Source organism: Narcine bancroftii, chromosome 1, assembly GCF_036971445.1.
Source record: "Narcine bancroftii isolate sNarBan1 chromosome 1, sNarBan1.hap1, whole genome shotgun sequence".
Taxonomy (NCBI): domain Eukaryota; kingdom Metazoa; phylum Chordata; class Chondrichthyes; order Torpediniformes; family Narcinidae; genus Narcine; species Narcine bancroftii.
Genome location: NC_091469.1, coordinates 26,318,668 through 26,336,435, shown reverse-complemented (window position 1 = coordinate 26,336,435; position 17,768 = coordinate 26,318,668). Strand labels below are relative to the sequence as shown.

Below are 17,768 nucleotides of genomic sequence, written 5' to 3'. Positions count from 1 at the left end.
ATTTTAGCTAGTTTATGCTCAGAACTTTCATTGTAATCCATTTCTATTGGTGGACAGCACCTTTGTACTCACCTTTGCAGTCAAACAACTTTCAAAATCTTGCTTCATATCAGATACTGCCACTTTATCTTGAGGTCGTTTGGGACCACTGCAACAAGACACCACAGTGCTAAGATCCAATTCCACAATCTGCAAGCAATAAAAGAACAAAGTTTGTAAGAGCTAATAGATGAAGCAATCACTCTATGAAAACATTTTCCCCTAACTTTTTAATAACTTTTTTTGGAAATAGAGAAGAATTTATCATGAATCATTATCTGGTTGTGCAGCATCTAAGAAGCATTTCCATAAACTGCACATCATTAAAGTCTACGTAAACTGGTTTTATTTGCTGTTAGCTTTTCCCAATACTTCTCAGAAAAGCATCCATTTAGAGACCAAATGAAACAACAGTCCTTCTCTAATATCATGCATTCTGTGCCTTGAATGAGTTTGCCAAATTAGTCTCACATGCAAGAAGAGATGAGATGGGATTTTTTTCATTTAAAGTTTTAGGTAAATTTGGTTTTGGATTTAATTTTGTAAATTGGATTAGAGCTCTTTATAAAAATCCTAAAGCTAAGGTAATAACTAATGGACAGATATCACAATCATTTAATTTGACTAGATCAAGTAGACAGGAATGCCCCTCATCTCCAGCTTTGTTTGCTTTGGCTATCGAAGCTTTTGCACAGATGATTCGTATGGACCAGCAATTGAAAGGTTTTGTGGTAAATCAAACCAAGCAGAAGATTAGTCTATTTCCAAATGATGTGTTGGTATATTTAACTCAACCACTATTATCACGACTTAGACTTTATAAACAATTGATAGATTATGGAAGAGTTTCAGGTTATAAAATAAATTTAGATAAGAGTGAAATAACAGAATTAGTACAGGGTAATTATCCACAATTTCAAAAAGATATTCAATTTAAGTGAACTGATAGTGGGATTAAATAACTAGGAATATGTATAAACAAGACTGAAAAATATATACAAATTAAATTATATTTATATTATTTAAGAAAATAAATGAAGATTTGAAAAGGACAAATTTACTTATAACTTTAATTAGAAGGGTTATTTGTATTAAAATTAATATTTTTACAAGAATTCATTATTTGTTTCAGATTTTACCAACCTCTGTACCTCAAAACATTTTCAGAATTTAAATAAACAAATTAGGAAATTTCTTTTGAAAGGTAAGATGGCAAGAATTCATTAGAAAAATTAACTTGGAAATATGAATTAGGTGGATTGTTACTTCCTAATTTTAAGAATTATTATAAAGCAGCACAATTAAGGTTTCTTGTTTCTCTATTTGGGAATATTAAACCATCCTGGGTGGAAACTGAGTTAAATAAGATTGGAGAAACTATACCTGAGGAATTTATATATAAATGGGAACCAAGTTTAATGGTTACTGATAGAGATGCTCCATTATTGAAACATTTGATTAATGTTTGGAATAAGGTGAAGTTAGAAAATAATGGAAGTCTTTTGTCATTTAAAAATACCATTAATTAATCCTCAATTTTTTAAATATTTGGTACATTAAAGGAATTTCTAAAATGGGGGATTGTTATGAAAATGGTAGATTGATCTCATATGACCAGTTAAAAATCAAGTATAACATCCCACATAATATACTTTTGGGTTATTTTCAATTAAGAAATTATTTAAGTGAGAAATTAGGACCAGTTTCGGTTTTAAAAGATGTTGATGGAATAGTTAAAAAGTTTATTTCAATAGCATGCATGATGTTATAAGAAAAAACACCTTAATTAGGTTTATTTAAGTCAAGAGAAAGATGGGAACAGGATTTAAATACATCATTTGGAACAAGCCCAGAACACCCCAAAACCCATCAGCAACAGAAATTCAACAAGACAAATGGATACTTAAACAAAAGTTGCTTTTAATTATCTTTAAACATGAAAACAGGATCAAACTCTAACTTATTACTATTAACTTAACTCCCTTTTCATTCTAAGCGCACATGTATATAATGTGTATGTAAGTTTAGAAAGTTCTTTGATTCACAGTCCAATCTCACTTCTCACTCCTCCAAGTTCACCAGTATCAGGCAATTCTTATAGTGTGCACAGAATTCAACATTTATGAAGTTCACCAGGCTTTGGTGCAGTAAGGTAAATGGTTACCGCTCAGGAAGGTTCTTGTTGGTTTTCAGAGAGAGATTCGTTGTTCCTGGACACAAACCGATTTCTTGTAATCAGCCACGTCAGTATCTTGCCAAAGAAACTTGCCCCATCCGGGTTTTCCAGATGATAACCTCTTTCAGGTCACCACAGAGTTCCTTTTTATTTCCCTTAATTCAAGCAAAACATTAGGCAGCCAGTCCCCTCCTCTTCTATGGAACTCAAGGGCTTTGACCAAGCTAAACTAAGAATTCACAACCCATCTTCAAAAAAAAGTATTTTTCCACAAGCTTACTAGCTTGTCATGTTCCAGTCCCAGCTGCTACTGCTGAACTCTAGCACTATAGAACTGAATTCTCTCTCTCATGCAGAGAAAAGTCTGTTTGGTCTCTTCTCTCTCGACTTGCCAAACCAAACCACATGACCCTCTTAGAACAGCAAACTGCACTCAGACAGCTTGTGGCTCCGGACCTAATCCTCAGAGTTCTTTCATCTGTTGCTTATCAAAACAAGAATCCATTAGTGAAATTCCTTGGGCACTCTTCAAAGTTTTTGCAAAGGCACTCTGAACCGGACCTGTCTGTCTTGAGCAGAGCTCCTGTATTTGAAATGAGATCTGTTTTGAAGTGTTTGTATGTGACCTACACTAAAAAACCTGCCACAATCTACCTCATTTAAAACTTATCTATACATAATATAAAATACAACATAATCTGTCACACTTTCCCCCTACAAAGGAATTTTAACTCAAGTTAAAATTTAGTTATAACTAAACTGACTTTAAAAATCACTAAAGAGATAACAAGGCACAATATATAACATGTTACAATAATGTAAACCAATGTTGAGAGTATAGATTTATATATATGATCAATTTTAACAATTTTAATCTGCTATCACATTTTATTTGCACCTCTGATATGATTAATTTGCAGATTATATTCTTGCAATATTAAACTCCAGTTTAACAATCTTCTGTTTTTAGTCTTAATTTTTTTCAAATACACCAGAGGATTGTGGTCAGTAAACATCACAATTAGTTTATGAGAGGTACCAAGATATACATCAAAATTCTGCAGAGCAAATATTATAGACAAAAATATTATATGCCAACAGGTAACACATTATACTCATATAAACCAAATGGACTTAGAAAAGCCAAAATATTCTTTCCTCTCTCAGTTAGAGGCACACACCAGTAATCCTTCAACAAATCCAATTTAGTAAGAAATTTAGCTTTTCCATTTTTATCAATACAGTCATCTATTCTCTGAATAAGATAAGCATTTGTTTTAGTTACTGAATTAACATTCCTGTAATCTGTACAGAACCTAACAGTTCCATCTGGTTTAGGTACCAGAACACAAGGACAACTCCAATCTGAGTTTGAAGGTCTAATAATATAATTTTTTGACATATATTCCACCTCCTGATCCACGATTTTACTATTCTGAATGTTTATTTTCTATATAACATAACAATTAAAGCACGGAAACAGGCCATTAGGCCCTTCTAGTCCGCACCGAACCAAACACTCCTCTCTAGTCCCACCTACCTGCACAATGACCATAACCCTCCACCTTCTTCTCATCCATATACCTGTCCAGCTTTTTCTTAAATAATAAAATTGACTCTGCCGCCACTATTTCTCCCGGAAGCTCATTCCACACCGCTACCACTCTCTGAGTAAAGAAGTTCCCCCTCATGTTACCTCTAAACCTCTGCCCCTTAACTCTTAACTCATGTCCTCTTGTTTCAATCTATCCTACTCTTAACGGAAATAGTCTATCCACATCCACTCTGTCTATCCCTTTCATAATCTTAAATACCTCTATCAAGTCCCCTCTCAACCTTCTACGCTCCAAAGAATAAAGACCTAATCTGCCCAATCTCTCCCTGAACTCTAGATGCTTAAACCCAAGTAACATTCTGGTAAATCTTCTCTGCACTCTCTCCACTCTGTTTATATCCTTCCTATAATTAGGCGACCAGAACTGTACACAGAACTCTAAATTAGGCCGCACCAACGCCTTATATAATCTCAACATCACTTCCCAACTCCTATATTCCATGCAATGATTGATAAAGGCCAGCATACTAAAAGCCTTCTTCACCACCCTATTCACATGAGTTTCTACCTTCAGGGAATGATGTACCATTACTCCTAAATCCTTCTGCTCTTCTGTATTCATCAATGCTCTCCCATTTACTACGTATGTCCTGTTCTGATTCTTCTTACCAAAATGAAGCACCTCACACTTATCAGCATTAAATTCCATCTGCCATTTTTCAGCCCACTTTTCTAAGCAGCCCAAATCCCTCTGCAATCCTTGAAAACCTTCTTCATTATCCACTATTCCACCTATCTTAGTATCGTCTGCATATTTACTAATCCAATTCACCACCCCATCATCTAGATCATTAATGTATATAACGATCAACAATGGGCCCAATACAGATCCCTGAGGCACACCACTGGTCACCGGCCTCCAACCTGACAGACAATTTTCCACTAGCACTCTCTGGCCTCTCCCTTTCAGCCAATGTTCAATCCATTTGACTATCTCAAAATTTATACCTAAAGACTGCACCTTCCTAACTAACCTTCCATGTGGTACCTTATCGAAGGCCTTACTGAAGTCCATATAGACAACATCCACTGCGCTACCCTCATCCACATTCCTTGTCACCTCTTCAAAAAATTCAATCAGATTGGTCAAACAGGAGCTTCCGCCCACAAATCCGTGTTGAGTGCTCCTGATCAGACCCTGTCTATCCAGATATTTATAAGTACTATCTTTAAGAACTTTCTCCATTAATTTACCTACCACAGACGTCAAACTTACAGGCCGATAATTTCCAGGCTTCCTCCTTGAACCCTTTTTAAATAACGGAACCACATGCGCAATACGCCAATCCTCCGGCACTATCCCCATCTTTTGGAAAATTACCGTCAGAGCCTCTGCTATTTCCTCCTTTACTTCTCTCAATGTCCTGGGGAAGATCCCGTCTGGTCCCGGAGACTTATCCATCTTTATATTCTTTGAAAGCCCTAACACTACATCTTTCGTAATCACTATATTCTCCATATTTACCCAATTTGCTTTTTTTATCTCACATATCCCAATATCCTTCTCCTTGGTGAATACCGAAGAAAAGAAACTGTTCAATATCTCCCCCATTTCTCTAGGCTCCACACACAGTTTTCCGCTCTGATTCTCTAAGGGACCAATTTTGTCTCTCGCTTTCCTTTTACAATTAACATATTTGTAGAACCCTTTTGGATTAATTTTCACCCTGCTTGCTATAGTCTCCTCATATCTTCTTTTAGCTTTCCTAATTCCTCTCTTAAGATTCCTCTTACATTCAATGTATTTTTCAAACATCTCCTTAATTCCATGCTTCTTATACTTAATGTATGCCTCCCTTTTTCTTCGAACCAAGTTTCCAATATTCCTTGAAAACCACGGCTCTCTCAAACCTTTTGCCCCTCCTTTTAACCTAACAGGAACATAAAGCTTTTGCACTCTCAAAATCTGATCTTTAAAAGACTTCCATCTCTCTACTACATCCTGCCTATAAAACAAATTGTCCCAATGCACACCCTGTAAGTCCTTTCACATCTCCTCAAATCTAGCTTTTCCCCAATCAAAAACCTCAACCCTTGGCCCTGACTTATCTCTTTCCATAATGACATTGAAGCTGATGGCATTATGATCACTGGACCCGAAGTGCTCGCCAACACTAACCTCCATCTCTTGACCCATCCCATTTGCCAACAGTAGATCTAACACTGCTCCTTCTCTGGTCGGCACCTCTACATATTGTTGTAAAAAACTATCTTGCACACATTTCACAAACTCTAACCCATCCAGTCCTTTCACAGAATGTGTTTCCCAATCTAAATGTGGAAAATTAAAATCTCCCATAATTACAACCCTGTGCTTATCACAAATATCCACCATCTCCCTACAGATTTGCTCCTCTAGGTCTCGGTCCCCTCCGGGTGGTCTATAATACACCCCTACAAGTGTAACCTCTCCTTTCCCATTACTTAATTCTACTCAAATAGTCTCCGTGGACGAGCCCTCTAATCTATCCTGCCTAAGCACCGCTGTAAAATTCTCCCTGACAAGCAATGCTTAGAAAAGTGGGTGTTGTTTTATGGGATTTACTTCTCCCACATCAACATCATGATAAATCAATGATGCCCTTTTTGGCACATCAGGAAATAAATTTGAATATTTCAAAATTAATTATTTCAACTGCATCTGTTTTTATGATTTAAGATGGTCTAACTTTTCCTCCAAATTTTCAAAAATTGCTGAGTTAGACAGGTGCACAGGAACTATGGTTTCTTTAAGATTACCCTGACAAGATTCTTTTTCTATAATCTTATGATCTGTAACTTCTTCAACCTTGTCAACAAGGAACACCTCTGATACAGATTGTTCTCCACGACTCCTCATAAAAACGTTTCAACATATTTATGTGACAAACCGAAGTTTTATTCCTTCGATCTGGAGTGCTTAGAACATAGTTAACATCATTCAGTTTTGATTTAACTACAGACGGTCCAGAAAATATAGCTCTCAAAAGGATTTTCATGTGTTGGAAACAAAATTAAAACTTTAATTCCTGTCTTAAAATTCCTCACTTGAGCTTTCCTGTCAAATAAATGCTTCATTTTGCCCTGAGCAATTTCCAAATTCTCTTGAGCCATAAATTCACACTTTTTGTAACCTATCTTTAAATTTAGAAACATAATCCAGCAAGTCCAACTGCACATCCTCATTAATCCATTGTTCTTTTATCAACATTAAAGGTCCTCTAACCTGATGTCCAAACACAATTTCAAAAGGCCTGAAACCTAATGAATCCTGCACAGCCTCCCTTGCTGCAAATAACAATAAATGAATACCTTCGTCCAAATCTTTCCCATTGTCCAGACAATAAATCCTCATCATATTTTTAAGAGTAGAATGAAATTTTTCCAAAGTTCCCGGAGTTTCAGGATGGTACACAAATGAAGTGATCTGTTTTATTCCCAACTCATAAATCAACTGCTGAAACAACCCAGACATAAATTTAGATCCTTGATCACTCTGGATCTCTTTAGGTAATCCAAAAACTGAAAAATCTTTCCAAAGCCTTTACCACCATTTTGGCTTTAATATTCCTTAATGGTATAGCCTCTGGAAATCTTGACGCCGTACACATAATTGTTATCAAGTACTAACCAGACTTAGTTGTAGACAGGGTACCTACATAATCCACAATAACCCTAGTGAAGGTTCCCCAACAGGAATAGGTTGCAATGGACCTACTGGAGGACCCTGGTTAGGTTTCCCCACAACCTTACAAAAGTGACATGTCCGGCACCAATTTACCACAACCTTCCTCAAACCATGCCAGAAATATCATCTCAAAATCTTATTTATGGTTTTCTTTACAACAAGATGATACCCAAAGGTGTATTAAAATTTCATTCTGGTAATTTCTAGGAATGATCACCTGATGAATCACCCCCCACTCTTCATTAGCAGGAATATCAAGAGGTCCCAATTTCTTCATCAACAATTCATCCTTCAAGTAATATCCACAGGCCATTTCTTTAATCTCTTGTTCACTTACAGATCTTATAGACTTAAGGGACAAAGCAGATTCTGTCCACTGTTGCTGAATTAACTCCTTCCTTGATGAAGAGAAATTCTTACTCTCACAATTAACCTGCTCTTTCAAGACTATTTCAGAAGCATTGGGCAAGACACTGTCAAGTGGATCTTCCTCAGCTCTCATAATTTTCTGAGATAAAGACCTTGTTACAGCACATGCAGGATATATCTCACAATCTTCCTTAACATCATCCTTACAAGGCTGATTTATTAATCTCAAAACTGACCCAACTTTATCCTCAGCCACATCATTCCCTAATAAAAATGAGACTCCTTGCATGGGTAACTTTGAAATTATTCCTACTAAAACAGGTCCTTTAACTAATTCTGAATTCAGCACTATGTTGTGAAGATATATTGACCCTACCTCACCTCCAACACCTCTAATCAAAGTAATCTCCCCCAAGTCAGTCTTTTCATCAAGAGTTAAAACATTTTCCAAAAACAGTGACTGTGCAGCCCATATCTCTAAGAATTTTTAACCTGAACCTGTGATTCATCCTCTTTTACTGAAACCAAGCCCTTTGACAAAAGGTTTGAAAACATCCATTAACACCCTTACCAGGTTTAGAACATCTGCTCTCCTTAAATTTAACTGTCTGAGTACATGCTTCTGGCAAAACCTCCTTTTCTCATCTCTTTTTCAACACTAAACAATTCACAATAACATGACCAGGTTTCTTACAAAAATAACACACAAATCCAAAAGTTCTGTCTTTCCCACCTTACCATCATCTTTTAACATTCTCCCCAGACTTAATTTCAGTCTTACTAGTCTGCTCCATATTAACCTTCAGAACAGGATTACTAATCTGTAATTTATTTTTGTGAATCAGGGCAAATTCATTCTCTAATCTTGCCATTTTCTGCCACATGCCCACGTCTCTCTCATCCAGGTATAATTTAATCTCATTTGGGACACACCTTTTAATTCCCTCAATTAATATCAATTCTTTTAATCTGTCAAAATCATTATATTTTTCCTTTTGAGGTGCACCAATGGTCAAAATATAGATTTTTCTAGAGCAAAATCCATATAAGATTGGTTCCATGTTTTCACCAAACTCTTACATTTTTGTATATATGCTTCTGGAACCAACTCATAAGCTTTTAAACAGTAATTTGCCACTTGCTCTGTAGTAAAACTAGAGTATTCAATTAGTGCTTTCCCCTTCAATACTCTTTGGAGCATAAGAGGCCATTTTTCTTTTGGCTATCTTGAGCTCTCAGCAACCTAGCTGAAAATGTGTACCTATATCACCCTCATCAAAAGGAGGAACTAGATTTACCTCTCTTCTAGCCAAAAACCTCTCCCCAGGAGTTATAGCCTCAATTCTCTTACCTCCCTCCATCTCAATTTTTAACTTCTCTAATTGAAACCGTCTGTCCCTTTCAATTTCCTCCTTCCATTTTTCAGCTACCTCTAACTCATATATCCTGTTGGTCAGCCTCCTCGCTTTGTTGGTCAGCCTCCTCGCTTTGTTGGTCAGCCTCCTCGCTTTGTTGGTCAGCCTCCTCGCTTTGTTGGTCAGCCTCCTCGCTTTGTTGGTCAGCCTCCTCGCTTTGTTGGTCAGCCTCCTCGCTTTGTTGGTCAGCCTCCTCGCTTTGTTGGTCAGCCTCCTCGCTTTGTTGGTCAGCCTCCTCGCTTTGTTGGTCAGCCTCCTCGCTTTGTTGGTCAGCCTCCTCGCTTTGTTGGTCAGCCTCCTCGCTTTGTTGGTCAGCCTCCTCGCTTTGTTGGTCAGCCTCCTCGCTTTGTTGGTCAGCCTCCTCGCTTTGTTGGTCAGCCTCCTCGCTTTGTTGGTCAGCCTCCTCGCTTTGTTGGTCAGCCTCCTCGCTTTGTTGGTCAGCCTCCTCGCTTTGTTGGTCAGCCTCCTCGCTTTGTTGGTCAGCCTCCTCGCTTTGTTGGTCAGCCTCCTCTCTTTGTTGGTCAGCCTCCTCTCTTTGTTGGTCAGCCTCCTCTCTTTGTTGGTCAGCCTCTTCTCTTTGTTGGTCAGCCTCTTCTCTTTGTTGGTCAGCCTATTCTCTTTGTTTGTCAGTTTCTTTTGCCTCTCTGCTTGATCTGCCTCATATTGTTGTCTCTGCAACTCAAAGTTCTGTTTCTCTTTTTCCTCTTCCACCCTCAATTTCTCCAATTCCAATTGCAACTCAAAAGATCTCTCTTCTGGAAAATTCTCCAAGTCTTTCTCAACCAATTTTCCTTCACCTATATAATATTTCACTATAATCCTCTGCATTTGTATTTTCCTCATCCAAGGCCTGACTTTTTTAATGCCTTAGAAATAACCATCAGTTCCTCTTTTCTCTTGCTCTGCAGGTGATGGTTGTGACAAAAATTAACCAACATCCATTGCTGCTGTTTTCCCCACACAAGCTTTAAATTAGCTTGGAGAGAAAAAAAAACAATTAACTAATAAACAACAAAAAGTCCAAAAGTTTAAGATCCCAAAATTATAATTTTCAAGCTGAAAGGACAAGTCCCCAAAATGTTTTGAGCCCAGAGGATCCCAAAACCCAGAAGCTACAGAAATTCACCAAGACAAATGGTTACTTAAAAAGTTGCTTTTAATTATCTTTAATCATGAAAACAGGATCAAACTCTAACTTATTACTAATATCATAACCCCCTTCTAATTCTAAGCTCACGTGTATGTAATGTGTATGTAAATTTAGAAAAGTTCTTTGATTCACAGTCCAATCTCACTTCTCACTCCTCCAAGTTCACTGGTTGCAGGCAATTCTTATACTGTAGTGACAGAGTATTTTGAGGTGGTTTGGGAGGAATTGCTAGAGCAGCTTGTGCACACACATTTTAAAACACAGGATTTTTGCAGAGTGCTTTTTGCAAAGAGCAACAAAGTATCAATATACAGCTTGCCTGGGAGAGCATGTGATTTTTGCAGGCAGACTGAACACTTTTGCTCTCAGAGAGGGAGACAAAAATCAGTTCCAGAAGGACAAACCGGCAAACATTTGGAAGATTGTCTGGTCAAAGGAGAAGGCCTGCTGTCTGAAAGGTGACCTGAAAGAAAGAGGATCATCTGGAGAACCCTGAAGGGGGGCAAGTTTCATTAGGAAGGCTGATTGGAAAGGAAACAGTTGCGGATGTCCTGGAAAAGGAATCTCTCTCTGAAAACCAGCAAAAACCCTCCTGAGTGGTAACCATTTGCCTGTTAAGCACCAAAGACTGGTGAACTTTGTTAATGCTAATTTCTGTGCACAGTACAAGAATTGCCTGCAACCAGTGAGATTGGACTGTGATCCAAAGAACTTTTCTAAGCTTACATACACATTATACACACCTGCGCTTAGTATTAGAGGGGGATTAAGTAGGTTAAGTAAGTTGATAGTAATATGTTAAAGTCTAATTCTGTTTTCTTGTTCAAATATAATTAAAAGCGACTTTTGTTTAAGTACCCCTTTGTGTTGTGGTGCATATCTATTGCTGCTGGTTTTTGGGGTCCTCTGGATTCCGTAACACTGTGCACAGAATTCAACATTTATGAAGCTCACCAGGCTTTGGTGCCCAAAAGGTAAATGGTTACCACTCAGGAAGATTCATGTCAGTTTTCAGAGAGAAATGTTGTTCCTGGACACAAATTGATTTCTTCCAATCAGCCACATCAGTGTCTTGCCGAAGAAGAAACTTGCCCCATCCGGGTTTTCCAGTTGATAACCTCTTTCTTTCAGGTCATCACAGAGTTCCTTTTTGTTTCCTTTATTTCAAGTGAAACATTAGGCAGCCAGTCCTCTCCTCTTGTATGGATCACAAGGGCTTTGACCAGGCTGAACTAAGAACTCATAACCCATCTTCAAAATGGGGTTTTTCCACAAGCTTATTAGCTTGTCATGTTCCAGTCCCAGCTGCTGCTGCTGAACACCAGCACTGTAGAACTGAATTTTCTCTCTCTCTCTCACACTCACTCACTCAGAAAAAAGCCTTTTTTTCTCTCTGCTTGCAAAACCACATGATCCCCTTAAAACAGCAAACTGCAACCAGACCTAATCCTTCGAGTTCTTTCATCTGTTGCTTTTCAAAACAAGAATCCATTAGTGAAGTTCCTTGGGTACTCTTCAAAGTTTTTGCAAAGGCACTCGGAGCCGGGCCTGTCTGGCTTGAGCAGAACTTTAGTTTGATAAATGAGATCTGTTTTGAAATGTTTGTATGTGACCTACACAAAAAACCTGCCACAATTTATCTCCTTTAAAACTTTTCTATATACAATATAAAATACAACTTAATCTGTCACACAATAAATCAACAAATCTGGCAAAATTTATGTAAGGAAGTTATGCCTAATACAATTAATGTAAGATATAGATTACTTCATTATATTTTTTTTAACATCAGTTATAATATTATGCCTCAGAAATTGAATAGAATACATCAAATCAATATTTTAGATGTGGAAAAGATATTGGAACTTTTATTCATTCTACATGTTCAAAAGTTAAACCTTTTTGGATTTCTATTAATAAGTTCTTACAACAGGTTACAGGTGTTGTTTTTCCCGTTGAATCCTGAGTTATTATTGATTTGAAATTTTGAAAATATAATTCCTAAATTACTTTTTAATCAGGTTTTCAGTTGAAATTTGTTAAATTAGCTCTAGTGATAGCAAGGAAATGTATTGCTGTTACTTGGAAATCAGATGTTGCATTAACATTAGAAAGATGCCAAACAGAGGTTCAAAGTTGTATTCCATTAGAAAAAATTACATATAATTTGAGAGGTAAATATTCTGTGCTTTCACAGATTTGAAGCCAGTTTGCTCAAACATTGGGTTTGAAATTATAAATAATCCCTCTGAATCTTCCAGACCGGAGAACTCTTTCATTAAAAATAAATGTTTTTAGTGAAATGTTTTTTGGATCTTTGAGTATCTTCTGAAGCAATCCAATTCAAAATATAATTGTTTATTATGTATTTTAGATGTTTTTTAGTAGGGGTAGTATGGGTTAGGGTTGGAAGGGAAGGATTAGTTGGGGTGTATATGGGTTTTTCTGTAGTTTTTTCTTTCCTTTTTTTTATATAAATCAACATGTATTTAATAAAGTGCTATAATAATGTGATATACGAATTTGTCAGTTGTTACATACGTGTTGATTTTAAATAAAATATTCAAAAGAAAGATGAGATGAGAGTGTGTCATAAATGTAAGTAAAATGTACAGGTACAACAACATTTTTACTTGCTGCAGCCACACAGGTATTTAAGATACATCAACTGCGACAGTATAAATTAAATCATGATATGCCAAGACAAAAAAAAAGATAATAAATAGGAAATGACAAATAAATGAATAAATGAAAAGAATATTTAAAAACTCACAAATGTCAAGCTAGATTGAAGAATGTGTTTGGGCTAATTAAAATAAAAATCGAACTCCAGGTGGAGAAGCCAAGAAGCAAACCAAAATTACAGGCAATGGGACTCAGATCATTGCTCATGCATGGAAGTCCTTTCCATCCCCTTCAAGCTTAAAAATTACTTGTAAATGCTGTAACCATGGACTCAAACACCATAGACAATTGTGTGCATTAGAAAAAAAATAATCTAAAATTTGACTTTAGAGGACTCTCCAAACTCTGAGATTTTAGCTGACTATACAGTGGTAGTTTTACTTGAGTAAACTCCGGATCCTGGGATGAATCACTGAAATCTCGGTACATTCCAACAGCCTTGAGATATCGTTCAATGCAACTCAGCTTATTTTCATCTCGACCTTAAAGAAGGAACAGAACACAGCAAGAACAGTTGGTTTCTAGAAACAGAAAATATTTTCTTAATAGTTAAAAAGAATTCCTGATGTCAAAACACAAAAGGTGGCACGTAGAAAAATCAAAACATTTCAATAGTATTGATGTGAAACTATGCAAAAGTAATACGAGTGCATTTGATAAGTATGTGGTCATTAATAACTTCTCATGTCAATTTTTCCTTCTGTATCAAGTTTTAAAATGTTCGGTCCTTTACAATGAGGGTGCAAATGCCTTCATGTCTCATTTTCCACACAAGGCTTCACTGCATTGCATATTGTCCCTATGGCTATTTCCCAAATTTCTTCTTCTTCTTCAGTTTGTCACAATGATAGCAGACATTCAATCCCTCCACTAGGATGTGGAACAATGATGGAAAGCAATAGCAGAACTGAGGATCTGCCACGCATTCCTGACAAAATGAGATAGCTTCCAGCCACAGGTGTTCTGAACCTCCATTTCAGATATTGTGAAGTGAGATCTGCTTGTTGACCTACCCAAATGCTCTTTTGCATTCAACTTTATCAAAATTGATTATTTTCATATTTGTTTAATATCTTTTTAAAATAATTTATGATTTTCCAAACTTAAGCTCAGGTATCAATATTATCAATATTGTCAATATTAACAATTTATAATTATCAATTCCATACAAGATTTTCTGTACAGTTTAAGCTTTTTCTGTTCCCTTCCCTCCCCTCCTTTACACCCTCCACATTTAACACTTAACTAACCACAGTTACACACAACATTCAGGATGTTCACAACAAAAGCATGAAACATATATCGGGGGTTTATGGGTTTGTCACATCATGGCAGCCAGTCCTCAGGCGGTTTTCTTTTTCTTGAATTTTCCTGGTTTGGATGAGATATCCACCCCCCCCCCCAACCCCTATCACCAATTGAGGGGTAGACAAGCAAGTTAGGGCAATGAGGCCAGATGGTCCCCACTATAATTGTGCTCCTATGGAATTTAGGTATGGTTGTCAAATTTTAAAGTGTTATACTATTTCCTTAAGTTGTAAGTAATTTTCTCCAGGGGAAAACAACTTTGCATTTTTGCATTCCAGCACACTATGCTCAGGCAGGAGTCGGACTTCCAGGTAACCGCTATTGTTAGGAGCCCAGAGGACCCCAAAACCCAGCAGTAATAGAAATTCACCGACAAATAGTTACTTAAATAAAAGTAATTTTCACCCCCTTCTTATTCCAAGCACACATGTATGTAATGTGTCTATAGAGACTTCACAAGTAGGTGTTAATTGGACATGTTGTGGAGTAATGGATTATTGTTTTAAAAGCAACAGATGAACAGGCTGAGAAGTTTGGGTCCAGTGGTGCAGGCTGTCTGGTTGCAGTTTGCTCTTTGAAGAAGGTCATGTGGTTTTGCAAGCAGAGAGAAGAGACCTAACAGGCTTTCTCTCAGTAATGAGAGAGAGAGAAAACTGGTTTCTGCAGTTGTGGCAAGCTGGCAGCTTGTTGAAACTCCATTTTGAAGACAAGTTGTGAGTTTTAAATTCAGTCTGTTGTAAAGTTCTTTGATTCAAAGTCTAATCTCACTTCTCACTCCTCCACATTCACCGATATCAGGCAACTCTTATACTGTGCACAGAATTTAACATTTATGAACTTTCACCAAGCTTTAGTGCTTAAATGGTTACCACTCAGGAGAGGGAGATTCAGAGAGAGATTTGTTGCTCATTGGACACACACAAACCAATCTACTTCCATCAGTCCTTCAGTGTCTTGCAGAAGAAACTTGCCCCATCAGGGTTTTCCAAATGATAACCTCTTCTTCTGCAGGTCACCACTGAATTCCTTTTGTTTTCCTTATTTCAGGTGAAACACTCTAGCCAGCCATTTCCTCTTGCAAGGGCCACAAGGATTTTCAACAGGCTGAACTCAAAACTTACAATCTGTCTTCAAAATGGGGTTTCAACAAGCTGCCAGCTTGCCACAACTGCAACCATGTTTCTCTCTCTTAGAGAAAGCCTGTTTGGTCTCTTCTCTCTGCTTAAAAAACCACATAACCTTCTTAAAAGGGCAAACTACAACCAGACTGCGGCACCAGACCAAAACTTCTCAGCCTATTCATCTGTTGCTTTCAAAACAATAATCCATTACTCCGCAGCATGTCCAATTAATACCTACTTGTGAAGTCTCTATAGGCATTTTAAATGAGATCTGTTTTATGAAGTGTTTTTGTTGTTTATGACCTACACTATCCCCACAATCTCCTTCAAAAACACATGTATATACAATATAAAATATGATATAATCAATTACACTATGCACTTCCTGGCCACTGCAATAATTATGAATTGGATTTTAAATTTGGACATGTTCATCGCAAATCTTATGTCCATTGTGTTTCCCAACAGAAACACCCCATGGTCCTGTGGAAATTTTTTTACCTATAATTTTTTCCAGGGCTTGGCCCAGTTCCACCCAGAAGGGTTTCACCTTGGTTCACATCCAGGATGCGTGCACAAAGGTTCCTGTCGCAACGCCACATCTGAAGCATTGGTCTGATAATTCTAATTTAGATCTGTTTAATTTTTGCAGTGTCAGGTACAGCTGTTGTAGGAAATTGTATTGCACCACCTGTACTGTACATTAATAATTGCAGTCATGCTGGTCTAATACTTCCATATGTTCCTCTTCAAATCAAGGTCTCTATATCACTGCATGCTGGTAGGACCATAGTTGGACACAATTTGTCCTATAGAAAAGATCTTATCTGAAGGTAGCAGTGGAACGTCTTAATTGATAAATCATATTTATTCCCAAGTTGTTCAAATTACATTAGCCACCCCCATTCGTAACAGTCCTCTACGCACCTGATGCCATTATGATGTCTAGTGTCCAGGATCTTGTTACCCACTGTCAATAGTGTTTTTGGGAACAGCCCCACTTTGATTCCTATATATTGGTTAATTTTATTCCAAATGGAGATCATTTGTTTTTTATGGGGATTGTTTAATACCTTCTTCCTAGCTTATACATAAATAGCAAAAATAAAATTTTAAAAGACTCTAGTGATGTTTCTTTTAAATAATACAAACTTATGCAGCCATTTTTTTGGTGTCTAACCTAACGGGCAGCATCCATCTCTGACTCCCTCTAGTAGTCAGGAGCATCACTAGAACTATCACCACATCCCCTTTCTTTAAGATGTTCAATCAAGCAACATTACACACTACGACAGTATTCATTTCAATTTAAACACCAACTTAAACAAATATCAGCAGCACAAACTTTTAAGTGTGTAGTTTTTTCTTTTAGAGATTCAGTCTGTCAGGTGCTTTGATAACGCATGTGGATCTTCTCAACAAAGGTTCATGTGTCAGCTCTGCTGGTCCACTACTGTCCAGCACTGGTGGTGTTTCCTCTGTTGCTGGGCAGGCTAGATCTTCTGCATATGCTTATTCTTGCAGTGTGACTTGTGCTTTCAGAAGGTTCTTTCAATTCTTCCTCCGTATTTGACCATCCTCTGTTCTAACAGTGTAGATTTACTTCCTCCAGAACAGTGGCCTTCCTGTCCCAAGTGTTGGAATCTCTGAGTCTCACTGTGTCATGTTGTGTCAGTGGCCTTGAGCTTCTTACTGACTTGTCATAGTTTGCTTTTTGTCTCCTTTGCAGACACTTTTGTTTGCATTTGACATCTCTGTCCTCATTTGGGTCTGTAGAGAAGGGAAGTGTTATGCGAAGTCTACGTCTCATCAGGAGCTGAGCAAGGGACATGCTATGTTCAAGCGCTGAAACTCAGTAACTCAGAGCCAAGTAAGGATTTGAGCCACCATCGAGTGCTTTCTTGAGCAGCTATCTAACAATGTGAACTCCTTTCTCTGCTTTACTGTTTGACTGAGGATGCAGAGGACTTGAAGTCACATGTCAGAAATCACACTCTCCTGCAAAATTCTGGAATTCTCTACAACAGCAACATGGCCCATTGTCACTGTAAACAATTTGAGGAATTCCATGTCTTGCAAAGCTCGATTTTATATATTTGATCACACAAACGGCAGACATGTTAGGAAGCAGCACCATCTCAGGATAGTTCAATAGATGTCCAAAACCAGCAAGTAACTCATTCCATCCAGATGTAACCAATCAGCCCCAACTTTCTGCCATGG

General features: G+C 37.5%; 1 protein-coding gene across 3 annotated transcripts in view; it reads right to left on the bottom strand.

The window, feature by feature from the left end:
- aco1 (aconitase 1, soluble) overlaps window positions 1-17,768 on the bottom strand; it is a 134,103-nt gene that overhangs the window by 45,136 nt on the left and 71,199 nt on the right. For all 3 annotated transcript variants that reach the window (XR_011353040.1, XM_069922881.1, XM_069922883.1), the window contains exons 9-10: window positions 13,498-13,598; window positions 73-189 (exon numbers count right to left, since the gene is read on the bottom strand). Coding sequence is in view for 2 of the 3 variants with exons in the window: in XM_069922881.1 (XP_069778982.1) it covers window positions 73-189; window positions 13,498-13,598 (218 nt within the window). In the remaining variant the exon portion in view is untranslated. The remainder of the gene's footprint in view (window positions 1-72; window positions 190-13,497; window positions 13,599-17,768) is intronic.